This window comes from Chiloscyllium punctatum, chromosome 12 (assembly GCF_047496795.1).
Source record: "Chiloscyllium punctatum isolate Juve2018m chromosome 12, sChiPun1.3, whole genome shotgun sequence".
Classification (NCBI taxonomy): Eukaryota; Metazoa; Chordata; class Chondrichthyes; order Orectolobiformes; family Hemiscylliidae; genus Chiloscyllium; species Chiloscyllium punctatum.
Window position 1 is genome coordinate 2,060,417 of NC_092750.1, and position 13,854 is coordinate 2,074,270.

The following is a 13,854-nucleotide window of genomic DNA, read 5'->3' on the forward strand; positions in this document are numbered from 1 at the left end:
GCAACAGTACATCAAAGCCAACCTAGAAAAAAATTTAGAGAAAAAGCTACAAAGGCAAATCAACAAAGCTGACTGGTTTTGAAACATGCTCTTCTTTTTGTAAATCTTAAATCGGGGCTTTTTTTATTTGGATCAGTATTGTAGAGTGGGAGGTAAAATATACTTTTGAGAAAGGAGTGGTACAAAGCTGGTGTTTTAATGTTCTCTGTTGAACTTAAAGAATAAAATTGTTAATTTTTACTTTAAATAGCGACCTCTGGGATAGTTCTTTGTCTCTCGAATATTAACAGACTACAGCGTGAGATGAGCTTCTCTGTATGTTGGGTTTAAATTAGCAGAGAGGTCTACTCTGCATCGTAACACCTAGAATAAAAGGCTAACATTCTATTAGCTTTCCTAATAGCTTACTGAACCTACATGGTGACCTTTAATCACTTATCAAAGACACTTGGGTGCCTTCATTCACCTATACTTTCTAACCTTTTTCCATTTAAGAAATATTCTGCACATCTGTTTGTCTTACCAAAGTCAAAGTCAATAACCACACATTTGACCACACTGCATTGTATGTCAGATATTTGCCCATTTCACAAATCTGTCAAATTCTCCTTAAGGATACATGTTTCCATTTAGCTTTGTATCATCTGAAAATTTGGAAATATAAAACTTGGTTTCCACATCCAAATAGCGGATTCAAATTCTGAATAGCTAGCACTAAAAGTCCACTAAAGGATAAAAGGAAGGCTGTGTGTCAAACCTGAGAAAATGGGTGAGATTCTCAATGATTACTTTGCATCAGTGTTCACTGAGGAGAGGCACATGATGAATGCAGAGATTAGAGATAGAAGTTTGTTTATTCTGGGTCATGTTGACATAAGGAGGGAAAACGCGCTGGGTAGGCTAGACATTATTCAGGTGGACAAATCCAGGACTGGATGGGATCTATCCCAGGTTGCTGAGGGAGGTGAGAAATAGCCGGGGTGCTGACAGATATCTTTGTAGTACCCTTGAACACAGAGAAGGTGACAGAGGACTGGAGGGTTGCTCATGTTGTCCCCGTGTACATGAAGGGTAGTAGGGATATCCCAGGTAACTACAGAGCAGTCAGCCTGACATCAGTGGTGGGAAAGTTGCTGGAGAAGGTACTGAGGGATAAAATCTATTTATATTTGGAAAAGAATGGGCTTATCAGTGATAGGCAACATGGTTTTGTGCAGGGGAGATCGTGCCTTGCCAACTTAATAGAGTTCTTTGAGGAAGTGATCAAGTTGATAGCTGAAGGAAGCACTGTAGATATCATATACATGAATTTTAATAAGGCATTTGATAAGGTTCCCCATGGTAAACTAATGGAGAAAGTGAAGTCACATGGTGTGCAGGGTGTTCTTGACTAGGTGGTTAAAGAACTGATTGAGCAACAGGAGGTTTTTCGACTTATCGAAAAGACAGAGAGGTGGGCAGAGGGGGTGGGGTTGCCTTGTTAGTTAAGAACAAAATTAAATCTATGGTATTGAATGACATAGCGTCGGATGATGTGGAGTCTGTGTGGGTGGAATTGAGGAACCACAAAGGCAAAAAAACCATAATTGGAGTTGTGTACAGACCTCCTAACAGTGGTCAGGACCAGGGACGCAACATGTACCGGGAAATAGAGAAGGCATGTCAGAAAGGCAAGGTTACATTGATCATGGGTGACTTCAATATGCAGGTGGACTGGGTAAATAATGTTGCTAGTGGATCTAAAGAAAGGGAATTCATGGAATGCTTACAGGATGGCTTTTTGGAACAGCTTGTCATGGAGCCCACAAGAGAGCAGGCTATTCTGGACCTAGTGCTTTGCAATGAACCAGACTCTATAAAAGATCTTAAAGTAAGGGAACCCTTAGGAAGTAGCGACCATAATATGGTAGAGTTCAGTCTGGAGTTTGAAAGGGAGAAGGCGAAATCTGATGTAATGGTGTTACAGTTGAATAAAGGTAATTATGAGGGCATGAGAGAGGAACTGACTAAAATAGACTGGAAGCAGAGGCTAACCGGGAAGACACTAGAGCAAAAATGGCAGGAGTTTGTAGGTATAATTGAGGACACTGTACAGAGGTTCATTCCCAAGAAAAGAAAGATTAACCGGGGAGGGATTAGACAACCTTGGCTGACAAAGGAAGTCAGGAAATGTATTAAAGAAAAAGAGAGATCCTATAAAGTGGCTAAGAACAGTGGGAAATCAGAAGATTGGGAAGGATACAAAAGCAAACAGAGGATAACAAAGAGTGTAATAAGAAATGAGAGGATCAAATATGAAGGTAGGCTAACCAGTAATATTAGAAATAATAGTAAAAGTTTCTTTCAGTACATAAGAAACAAACGACAGGCAAAAGTAGACATTGGGCCACTTCAAACTGATGCAGGGAGCCTAGTGATGGGAGATAAGGAAATAGCAGGAGAACTTAACAAGTACTTTGCGTCAGTTTTCACAGTGGAAGACATGAGTAATATCCCAAAAATTAAAGGGTGTCACGGGGCTGAGTTGAGTATGGTTGCCATTACAAAAGAGATAGTGCTAGAAAAGTTAAAAAGTCTTAAAATTGATAAATCTCCTGGCCCCGATGGGATACACCCTAGAGTTCTGAGAGAGGTTGCTGAGGAAATAGCAGAGGCATTGGTTGAGATCTTTCAAGAGTCACTGGAGTCAGGAAAGGTCCCAGATGATTGGAAGATGGCTGTAGTAACCCCCTTGTTCAAGAAAGGATCAAGGCAAAAGATGGAAAATTATAGGCCAATCAGCTTAACCTCGGTTGTTGGTAAAATTCTAGAATCCATCATTAAGGATGAGGTTTCTAAATTCTTGGAAGAGCAGAGTCTGATTAGAACAAGTCAACATGGATTTAGTAAAGGGAGGTCATGCCTGACAAACCTGTTGGAATTTTTTGAAGAGGTAACAAGTAGGTTAGACCAGGGGAACCCAGTGGATGTGGTCTATCTGGACTTTCAAAAGGCCTTTGATAAGGTGCCACACGGGAGACTGCTGAGCAAGGTGAGGGCCCATGGTGTTCGAGGTGAGCTGCTGGGATGGATTGAGGATTGGCTATCTAACAGAAGGCAGAGAGTTGGGATAAAAGGTTCTTTTTCAGAATGGCAGCCGGTGACGAGCGGTGTCCCGCAGGGTTCGGTGCTGGGGCCACAGCTGTTCGCATTATATATTAATGATTTGGATGAGGGAACCGGGGGCATTCTAGCGAAGTTTGCCGATGATACAAAGTTAGGTAGACAGGCAGGTAGTACTGAGGAAGTGGGGAGGCTACAGAAGGATCTAGACAGGTTGGGAGAGTGGTCCAGGAAATGGCTGATGGAATTTAACGTGAGCAAGTGCGAGGTCTTGCACTTTGGCAAAAAGAATATAGGAATGGACTACTTTCTAAATGGTGAGAAACTTAATAAAGCCAAAGCACAAAGGGATCTGGGAGTGCTAGTCGAGGATTCTCTAAAGGTAAACATGCAGGTTGAGTCTGTGATTAAGAAAGCGAATGCAATGTTGTCTCTTATCTCAAGAGGGTTGGAATATAAAAGCAGAGATGTACTACTAAGACTTTATAAAGCTCTGGTTAGGCCCCATTTGGAGTACTGTGTCCAGTTTTGGTCCCCACACCTCAGGAAGGACATACTGGCACTGGAACGTGTCCAGCGGAGATTCACACGGATGATCCCTGGAATGACAGGTCTAGCATATGAGGAACGGCTGAGGATACTGGGATTGTATTCGTTGGAGTTTAGAAAATTAAGGGGAGATCTAATAGAAACGTACAAAATAATACATGGCTTTGAAAAGGTGGATGCTAGAAAATTTTTTCTGTTAGGCGAGGAGACTAGGACCCGTGGACACAGCCTTAGAATTAGAGGGGGTCATTTCAGAATGGAAATGCGGAGACATTTCTTCAGCCAGAGAGTGGTGGGCCTGTGGAATTCATTGCCACGGAGTGCAGTGGAAGCCGGGACGCTAAATGTCTTCAAGGCCGAGATTGATAGGTTCTTGTTGTCTAGAGGAATTAAGGGCTACGGGGAGAACGCTGGCAAGTGGAGCTGAAATGCGCATCAGCCATGATTGAATGGCGGAGTGGACTCGATGGGCCGAATGGCCTTACTTCCACTCCTATGTCTTATGGTCATGCTTTCAAGGCGAGAGGTGAAAAGTTTAAGGGGGACACATGCTGCAAGTACTTCACACAGATGGTGGTAGGTGCCTGGAACGCTTTGCCAGCAGAGGTAGTAGAGACAGGCATGGGAGATTCATTTAAGGTGCGTCTGGATAGATGCATGATCAGGTGGGGAGCAGAGGGATTCGGATGCTTAGGAATTGGGCGACAGGTTTAGACAGTGGATTTGGATTGGCTTAGGCTTGGAAGGCCGAAGGGCCTGTTCCTGGGCTGGAAGTTTTCTTTGTTCTCTTTGTCCTTTGAGAGCAGCAGCATTTGCTCGAGACTTGCCTGAAGGCAGCTGAGTTAGCATACTTTGACAGACCGTCTGTAACCAAATTGCAGCAAATTACAGCCCTCAGGGCTACTTTGAATGCTGCATGCATCCAGACTGCCAAGAGGGAAATCTTTTTTGCAAAACAGAGGTCATTTGGAGTATGGTGATAAACTGGGTAGATATCCATCGTACTGGGCCAGAAAGAAAAATGCCCCCAATCTACTACATCCATCAGAGTGTGTGCTGGTACTCTTACTTGCAATGCCAAAAAGATTAATGCAGCATTTAGGAAGTTCTACTCTGAGCTGGACCGGTCAGAGGGCTGAGAGGACAGATTAGCAAAGATGAAGTCCTTTTTTTTTTAAAAAGACCCTGGACCTTCCAGGTGTAACTTCAGAGCAGGCATCTTTTCTGAATACCCCTCTGATAATCCAAGAAATACAGGAGGCAGTGAAGCAGGTCCAGAGTGGTAAAGTGCCCAGCCCAGATGGATTTCAAAGTGAGTTTTATAACGAGTTTATAAACACGCTGGCCAGGCCACTATTGGATATGTACAACTACACGTACAGTCAGGACTGCCTCCCGACCTCTCAGAGAAGCAAATATTTCTCTTATTCTCAAGAAAGGGAAAGCCCCAGAGGATTGCCCTTTGTACAGACCCATATTGTTACTGAACGTGGATTTTAAAATTCTGTTGAAAATGCTGGCATTGAGTTTGGAAAGGGTTTTGCCCTTCAGGCAGGTTTTATTAAGGGTCATAGGTCTACTAATATTAGAAAAGTATTAAACATGGCCCAAGTACGCCAGCAAGGGTTGATTCCATGCTTGGTAGTCTCCCTGGATACACAGAAAGCGTTTGACTGGGTGGAGTGGCTGTAGCTCTTATGCATTGAAGTGGTTTGATCTTGGAGGAGTTTTTGCCAGGTGGGTGGCAATGTTATATACTGACCCGAAAGCAGCAGTTCTCACTAATGGTATAAGGTTGGACAATTTTAGTATCAGCAGACGCAGCTAACAAGGGTGCCCTCTCTCGCCGCTATTATTTACATTGGTACTAGAGCCGCTGGCAGAGGCCATCCAGTAGGACCTCAACATAATTGCCCTGGAGGTAGGGCCAGGCAGGCATAAGGGAGACAGTGAGATCTGCAGATGCTGAAGATCAGAGTTGAGAGTGTCATGCTGGAAAGGCACTGCAGGGTAGGCAGCATCTGAGGAGCAGGAAAAATCAATGTTTCGGGTTGGAGCCCTTCATCAGCAATGAGGCTGAGAGCCTCAGCGGTGGACAGATAAATGGGAGCACCATCCCCCTCTCATTTATGTCTCCACTCCTGCGGCTCCCAGCCTCATTCCTGATGAAGGGCTCCAACCCGAAACATCGACTTATCTGCTCCTCGGACGCTGCCTATCCTGCAGTGCCTTTCCAGCACCACACTCTCAACTCAGGCAGGCAGAAGATTACCCTTTACACAGATGACGTCCTTCTCTTTTTAACTGATCTTATTTTATCTGAGCTCCATTTAATACAAGTGATTAATTTATTTGGTTCGTTTTCAGGGTATAAAATTAATTTTATCTAGTCAGAAGCCATGCCTGTGGTAGGCCTTACTAAAATATCTGATCTTGGGAATGGAACCAGTTTCCCTTTTAGGTGGTCACAGGGAGGTTTCCTGTATTTCTGCCAGGGTGATAAAAATGCCGTGGGTCAATTATATGAAGTTAACTTTATGCAGTTGCTAGAGATGATAAGACAGGGCCTTCGATGCTGGGAGGATCTTCCGATATCCTGGTTGGGTAGAATAGCTCTGGTCAAAATGCATGTTCTTCCTTGCTTATTAAATCCCATGCAAATACTCCCTTTGATACTGCGTAGGCAAGCACTACAGAAGCATTACAGTTGGCTTGGATCTTTCATTTGGCATCATAGGTGGCCTCTTATTAAGCTGAACAAATTGCAGCTTCCGCACGGGATGGGAGATTTGCATTTCCCAAATTTTAAGAAATATCAATTGAGTTCCTGACTATCCTGCATGGCTGACTGGGCCTGCCAGGACCCATAGTCAATCTGGTTGGACATCAAGGCCTCCCAAGCAAAATGACCCCTCATCAATTTGTTGTTTATGGACAAGATGAGGACTGTTATGGTCCATTGCAGAAACCAGACTGTCCTTAACACAGTTACTGCATGGAGAATGATGCGACAAGGTGAGGGCAACTTACAGAAACTTCCCCTTTCACTCCCATAGGAGGAATGTTAGGATTCTGGCCGGGATCAATGGACTCTGGCTTTAAGCTTGATGAGTCTCCTATTTGGGAGATTTATTTGATGGAGAGGTTATGATGTCTTTCGAGCAGCTGAGTCAGAAATATGAGCTATCTAGGAGGGACCACTTTCGTTACATTCAGGTTATGGACTTTATATAGAAAAAGACTGCATTGATGGTTAGTCCTTATAAGTTGGATATGGAGAAGAGTGTGCTTAAGTCTATGGGCACTCTCACAGTCAGCAGCTTCTATCACTTGTTAGGAGGCAACGTTTCGAAGGTCATTGAGCGGCTGTGCGGAATCTGGATTCTGGAATTGGGCTGGAAATCTCATCAGAGGCATGAGGGGATATTTGGGAGAATGGAAGGAAGATTTTGATTTGTAACGGACGCAGGCTATGCAGTTGAAGGGACACCACAGGGCTCGTTTGGCACCAGAGCAGCTTGCGAAATTTAAGACAGGAGCATTCCCGATGTGCCCCAATTGTAAAACAGATGTTGGCACTCTTACTCATTGCTTATAGTCATGCCACAAGCTTCCTAGGTATTGGGGTGCCAGAGTGAGTGTTTTGGAAGGGGTCTTGGGAACGGAGAATAAGGTGGATCCGGTGTCCCTCCTCTTGAGTTTGTCAAAACTCCCCTCTTTGGAGGTGCATGGGAAGAAACTGTTTCATATTCTTTCATTCTGTTCGAGGAAGAACATTTTAATGAGCTGGGTGTCAGAATCCCCTAGACTCTCGGGGTGGCATAGATTAGTTATGGAGCACAACCCCCGGACTTCCTTACAAGTATGGTACACCAGAAAATGGAACTGTTTTACAGAACGTGACTGCCCTTTCGGAATTATATAGACACAGAACTGTCGGCTATATTGGTCAGGGCCTTTGTGTAGTCATGAGGGCTATGTCTAGCGGTCCGGGAGCCCCTGGAGGGGGCAAGAAACCTGAACAAATACAGGCTTGCCTATTGATGCTCCCGGTGGTGGGGAACTTTGGTAGGATTGTGTTGAGTGCAGCAACTTAACTGAATGTAATTTAAATTACCTTGGTTCAACTTGGTTTCAGTTTTTTTATTGTTATTTATTGAATTGTAGTTTTTCAAGTGGTTTTCCTCTCTTTGTGGAGTACATTAGCAGTTAGTTTACTGTTATTGTCGTCATAATGGTATACTATTCTGTAGTGATTTTGTAAAAAAATTAAAATCTTTTTCTCAATAAAACTATGGACAAAAAAGGGAAATCAGGAGGGCAAAAATCCATTTTACAAATACATTAAGGACAAAAGGGTAACTAGGGAGAGAATAGGGCCCCTCAAAGGTCAGCAAGACGGCCTTTGTGTGGAGCCGCAGAAAATGGGTGAGATACTAAATAAGTATTTTGCATCAGTGTTTACTGTGAAAAAGGACATGGAAGATACAGAATGTAGGTGGTGACATCTTGAAAAACGCCCATATTACAGAGGAGGAAGTGCTGGATGTCTTGAAACGCATAAAAGAGGATAAATTTCCAGGACCTGATCAGGTGTACCCTGGAACTCCGTGTGAAGCTGGAGAAGTGATTCCTGGGCCTCTTGCTGAGATATTTCTACCATCAATAGTCACAGGTGAGGTGCTGAAGACTGGAGGGTGGGCAACATGGTGCCACTCTTTAAGAAGGCTGGTAAGGATAAGCCAGGGAACTATAGACCAGTGAGCCTGACATCGGTGGTGAGCAAGTTGTTGGAGGGAATCCTGAGGGACAGGATGTACATGTGTTTGGAAAGGCAAGGACTGATTAGGGATAGTCAACATGGCTTTGTGCGTGGGAAATCATGACTCACAAACTTGATTGAGTTTTTTTGAATAAGAAACAAAGAGGATTGATGAGGGCAGAGCGGTGGATGTGATCCATATGGACTTCAGTAAAGCGTTCAACAAGGTTCCCCATGGGAGACTGGTTAGCAGGGTCAGATCTCATGGAATACAGGAAGAACTAGCCATTTGGATACTGAAACGGCTCGAGGATAGAAGACAGAGGGTGATGGGGGTGGAGGGTTGTTTTTCAGACTGGAGGCCTGTGATCATTGAAGTGCTGGGTCCACTACTTTTCATCATTTATATAAATGATTTGGATTTGGGCTTAAGAGGTATAGTTAGTAAGTTTGCAGATGACACCAAAATTGGAGGTGTAGTGGGTTACCTCAGATTACAACGGAATCTTAATCAGATGGGCCAATGGGCTGAGAAGTGGCAGATACAGTTTAATTCAGATAAATGCGAGGTACTCCATTTTGGGAAAGCAAATCTTAGCAGGACTTATACACTTAGTGGTAAGGTCCTAGAGAGTGTTGCCGAAAAAAAAAAAAGAGACCTTGGAGTGCAGGTTCATAGCTCCTTGAAAGTAGAGTCGCTCGTAGATTGGATAGTGAAAAAGGTGTTTGGTAAGCTTTCCTTTATTGGTCAGAGTATTGAGTACAGGTGTTGGGAGGTCATGTTGTGGCTGTATAGGTCATTGGTTAGGCCACTGTTGGAATATTGCGTGCAATTCTGGTCTCCATCCTATCAGAAGAATGTTGTGAAAATTGAAAGGGTTCAGAAAAGATTTACAAAAATGTTGCCAGAGTTGGAAGATTTGAGCTAGAGGGAGAAGCTGAACAGGCTGGGGTTGTTTTCCCTGGAGCGTCAGAGGCTGAGGGGTGACCTTATAGAGGTTTTTAAAATCATGGGGGGCATGGATAGGGTAAATAGACAAGGCATTTTCCCTGGGTGGGGGAAATCCAGAACTAGAGGGCACAGGTTTAGGGTAAGAGAGGGAATATATAAAAAAGACCTAAGGGGCTGCTTTTTCACACAGAAGGAGCTACCAGAGGAAGTGATGGAGGCTAGTACAATTAACATTACAGCACAGTACAGGCCCTTCGGCCCTTGATGTTGCACCAACCTGTGAAACCAATCTGAAGTCCATCTAACCAACACTATTCCATTCTCGCCCATATACCTATCCAATGACCATTTGAATGCCCTTAACGTTGGTGAGTCTACTACCGTTGCAGGCAGTGTGTTCCATGCCCCTACTAGTCTCCGAGTAAAGAAAACTACCTCTGACATTTGTCCTTTATCTATCATCCCCCAATTTAAAGCTATATCCCCTCATGATTGCCATCGCCACTGCCCACCCTATCTAACCTCTGCTTATCTTATATGTCTCAATGAAGTCACCTCTCAACCTCCTCCTCTCTAACAAAAACAGTCTCAAACAAAAACAAAACAAAAAGCCCCTCAACCGTTCCTCGTAAGGCATTCCTTCCAGACCAGGCAACATCCTGGTAAATCTCCTCTGCACCCTTTCCAAAGCTTCCACATCCTTCCTATAATGCGGTGAACAGAACTGTAAGCAATACTTTCAAGTGCAGGCGCACCAGAGTTTAATACAGCTACAGCATAACCTCATGGTTCCGAAACTCAATTCTTCTACCAATAAAAGCGAACACACTGTACGCCTTCTTAACAACTCTATCAACACGGCTGGCAACTTTCAATGATCTAGGTACACTGACACAGAGATCTCTCTACTCATCCACACTACCAAGAATCTTACCATTAGCTCAGTACTCCAAATTCCTGTTGCTCCTTCCAAAGTGAATCACCTCATATTTTCCACATTAAACTCCATTTGTCACCTCTCAGCCCAGCTCTGCAGCTCTCTCTGTAACCTTCAACATCCTTCAACACTATCCACAACTCTACTGACCTTAGTGTCACCCACAAATTTATGTACCCATCCTTCTATGCCCTCATACAGGTCAAAAATGACAAACAACAGTGGATCCAAAACAGATCCTTGCAGGAGACCACTAATAACTAAACTCCAGAATGAATATTTCCCATCAACCATCACCCTCTGTCTTTGTTTAGCTAGCCAATTTCTGATCCAAACTGCTAAATCACCCTCAATCCCATGCCTCCATCTGTTCTGCAATAATCTACCATGGGGAACCTTATCAAATGCCTTACTGAAACCCATGTATACCGCATCAATTGCTTTACCCTCATCCACCAGTTTGGTCGCCTTCTCAAAGAACTCAATAAGGCTTTCAGGCACGACCTACCCTTCACAAAACAGTGTTGACTATTCCTAATCAACTTATTTCTCTCAATGATTATAAATCCTCTCTCTTATAATCCTTTCCAGCACTTTACCCACAACCAAAGTAAGGCTCACTAGTCTATAATTACCAGGGTTGTCTCTACTCCCCTTCTTGAACAAGGGAACAACACTTGCTATCCTCCAGTCTTCTGGCACTATTACTGTTGGCAATGACGACAGAAAGATTAAAGCCAAAGGCTCAGCAATCTCCTTCCTGGCTTCCCAGAGAATCCTCGGATAAACCCTATCTGGCCCAGAGGACTTACCTATTTTCATGCTTTCCAGAATTGCCAACGTGTAACTCTCAATCGCTCTAACTGAGCCATCACATCTCATCCTAACATAAGCCTTCTTATTCCTCTTGACAAGAGATTCAATTTCCTTAGTAAACTACAGCTGCCATGCTCAACAACTTCCTCCCTGCCTGACAGGTACATACTTATCAAGCATCCCCAATAGCTGTTTGAATAAGCTCCACATCTCAACTATGTCCATCCCCTACAGTTTACGTTCCCACCCTATGCATCTTAAATCTTGCCTAATTCCATCATAATTGCCTTTCCCCCATCTATAACCCTTACCCTGTGGTATACACCTATCCCTTTCCATCACAAAAGTAAACATAACTGAATGTGGTCACTATCACGAAAGGGTTCATCTATCGCCAAATCTAACACCTGGCCTGTTTCATTACCCAGGACCAAATCTAATGTGGCCTCGCCCCTTGTTGGCCAATCTACATACAGTGTCTCCTGCACACATTGCGACAAAAATTGACCCATCTAAAGTACTTGAACTTTGGTATTCCCAATCAATATTTAGAAAGTTAAAGTCCCCCAAAACAACTGTCCTGTCACACTCGCTGCTATCGAGGATCATCTCTGCTATCCTTTCCTCAACATCTCTGGAACTATACGTTGGCCTATAGAAAACTCCCAACAGGGTGACCTCTCCTTTCCTGATCCTAACCTCAGCCCATACTACCTCAGTAGATGAGTCCTCAAATGTCCTTTCTGCAACTGTAATACTGTCCTTGACTAACATTGCCACACCACCCCTCCCTTTTATTATTTTCTCTGTTCTTACTGAAAGAATGACCCCAATGGAACCATTCTAGAATCAGTTGAATTTTGCAAGATAATCACCAATACAACAACTCTCTCTCTCGCCAGCAACTACATCACCCTGGAAGGTAGACCACCCATCACGTTCTGCAGACTTATCACCTCACCACCTTTTTTTTAAAAAAGGAAAAGGGAAGTAATACCGAACTTCCTTAAATTCCTCATTCTCCCAAGCCACCTGGATCACTAGTTCCAGATGATTTCTGGTATCTTCCTCAGTGAAAATAGATGCAACTTGGCTTCTCTGAAACTTCATTATTAGGAAAGCTACCAGAAATACACTTACACTCGAGTTAAAAGCATTGGCAAGTACTGCATAAAGTTTTGGTCGTCTGATTTATGGAATGAATGTAAACATTTAGAAAGCAAGTCAGAGATAGCTTACTAAACTAGCCCCTCGAATGGCCATTGAGGGTAGCTTCTTATCTGGAAAGGTTGAACAGGCTCGGCTTGTATTCAACATTCCCTGTAATATGTTTACCCAATACATGGATCTTAGGAGGTCTGAGATTAACAGTGGAACCTCACAACAGCCACTTGACAGGAAGAAAGTTACTTGTATCCACTGAGTTTAGACAGTAAGAGGTGACTTGATTGAAATAAAAGATCCTGTGGATTTTTGATAAGGTAGATGTGAAAAGGATGTTCCATATTGCGGGAAAACCCAGAACATAGGATCATTTAAGAGAGAGAGAAAACTAAATTTTTCTGAGGTTTGTATTGCTTTGGAATTCTTCAGTAAAAGGCAGTAGAGGCAGAGTCCTTGAATATTTTCACAGCAGTCATGGATAGCTTCTTCACTCTTCAGGGAGTGAAAAAGTTATCAGGAATGGGAAGAAATGCACATTCAAGGTTACAGTCAGATTAGCCGTGATCTTACTGAGTGGCAGAGCAGATGTGAGGTGCTGATTGGCCAACTCCTGCTTTTGTTTGGATGCCCCTATCTTAGCCCCAAGATAACATGTCATGGGGAACTATTACCTTGACTCAGATTGGACCATCATTATCTGATTCAAATCTCTTTACCTTTCTTGGGCTCACCACCGACAGTTGTCTTTCCATCCTTGTTCTCTTGGTTGACTTTGTCCTTCAGTTTCTTCTTGTTTGTGGCCTCCTCCGGATTCCAACCCAGTTTCCTCCTGTTCTCAGCCGTGCCGGCCATTTTCAGTTTTTTGGCCAACACTGGAGCGCTGCTTGCGTCACTAATGGGGTCTGGCTCAGGATTTCGTCGCTTCTTGCCTGGCCCAGCTATTTTGGCGGCTCTGACTGGATGAGCTCTTGAAAAATGAAAGACTGGTCTGGTCACAGCAAGTCAGACTGCAACAAAAGTTATGGACAAGTTATTCACCATTTGTGAAACTAGAAAATGCCTTTCACAGTTTGTACACTTTTAGTAATATTAAAATCACAATTCTGTTCAGCACTAACAGCTTCACTTCTCATGACTTCAGCAGGGAGTATCAATACATATTTGCTGTGAAGTGTGGCTGCCTAATTTGAAGGCGAGTGTGCTGTTCAGAGGTTTAAGGCTTCACCTTTTGAGTTCCACAAATTTGGACAAACATACCCAATACAATATTGATAGACTATTAACAGAGACCGCACTCTGTCCTTTCAGATGGTCAGAAAAGATCCCAAGAAAGAGCGTGAGTGCGCATTCTGGTGCACTCATCAATAATTATTTCTTAACAATAGTGAATTTTTTTAAACAAGAATTAACTGCTGATGCTGGAAATCAGAAATTTTAACTCTGCTTTCTCCACAGATGCTGCCAGACCTGCTTAGTTTTCTCTGCAATTTCTGCCTTGGTATTCATTTAAGCTAAGTTCCAAGAAGATAGTATATTGATCAAAACCATATTTTTAACATTAAGGTACAGAAT

The 13,854-nt window shown here is 43.3% G+C and overlaps 1 protein-coding gene across 9 annotated transcripts in view; it reads right to left on the minus strand.

Annotated features, from left to right (window-relative positions):
- Window positions 1-13,854, minus strand: part of usp19 (ubiquitin specific peptidase 19) — a 162,533-nt gene that overhangs the window by 130,445 nt on the left and 18,234 nt on the right. For all 9 annotated transcript variants that reach the window (XM_072581747.1, XM_072581744.1, XM_072581742.1 and 6 more), the window contains one exon: window positions 12,999-13,289. In XM_072581747.1, coding sequence (XP_072437848.1) covers window positions 12,999-13,134 — 136 coding nt within the window. In that variant the 5' untranslated portion in view covers window positions 13,135-13,289. The remainder of the gene's footprint in view (window positions 1-12,998; window positions 13,290-13,854) is intronic.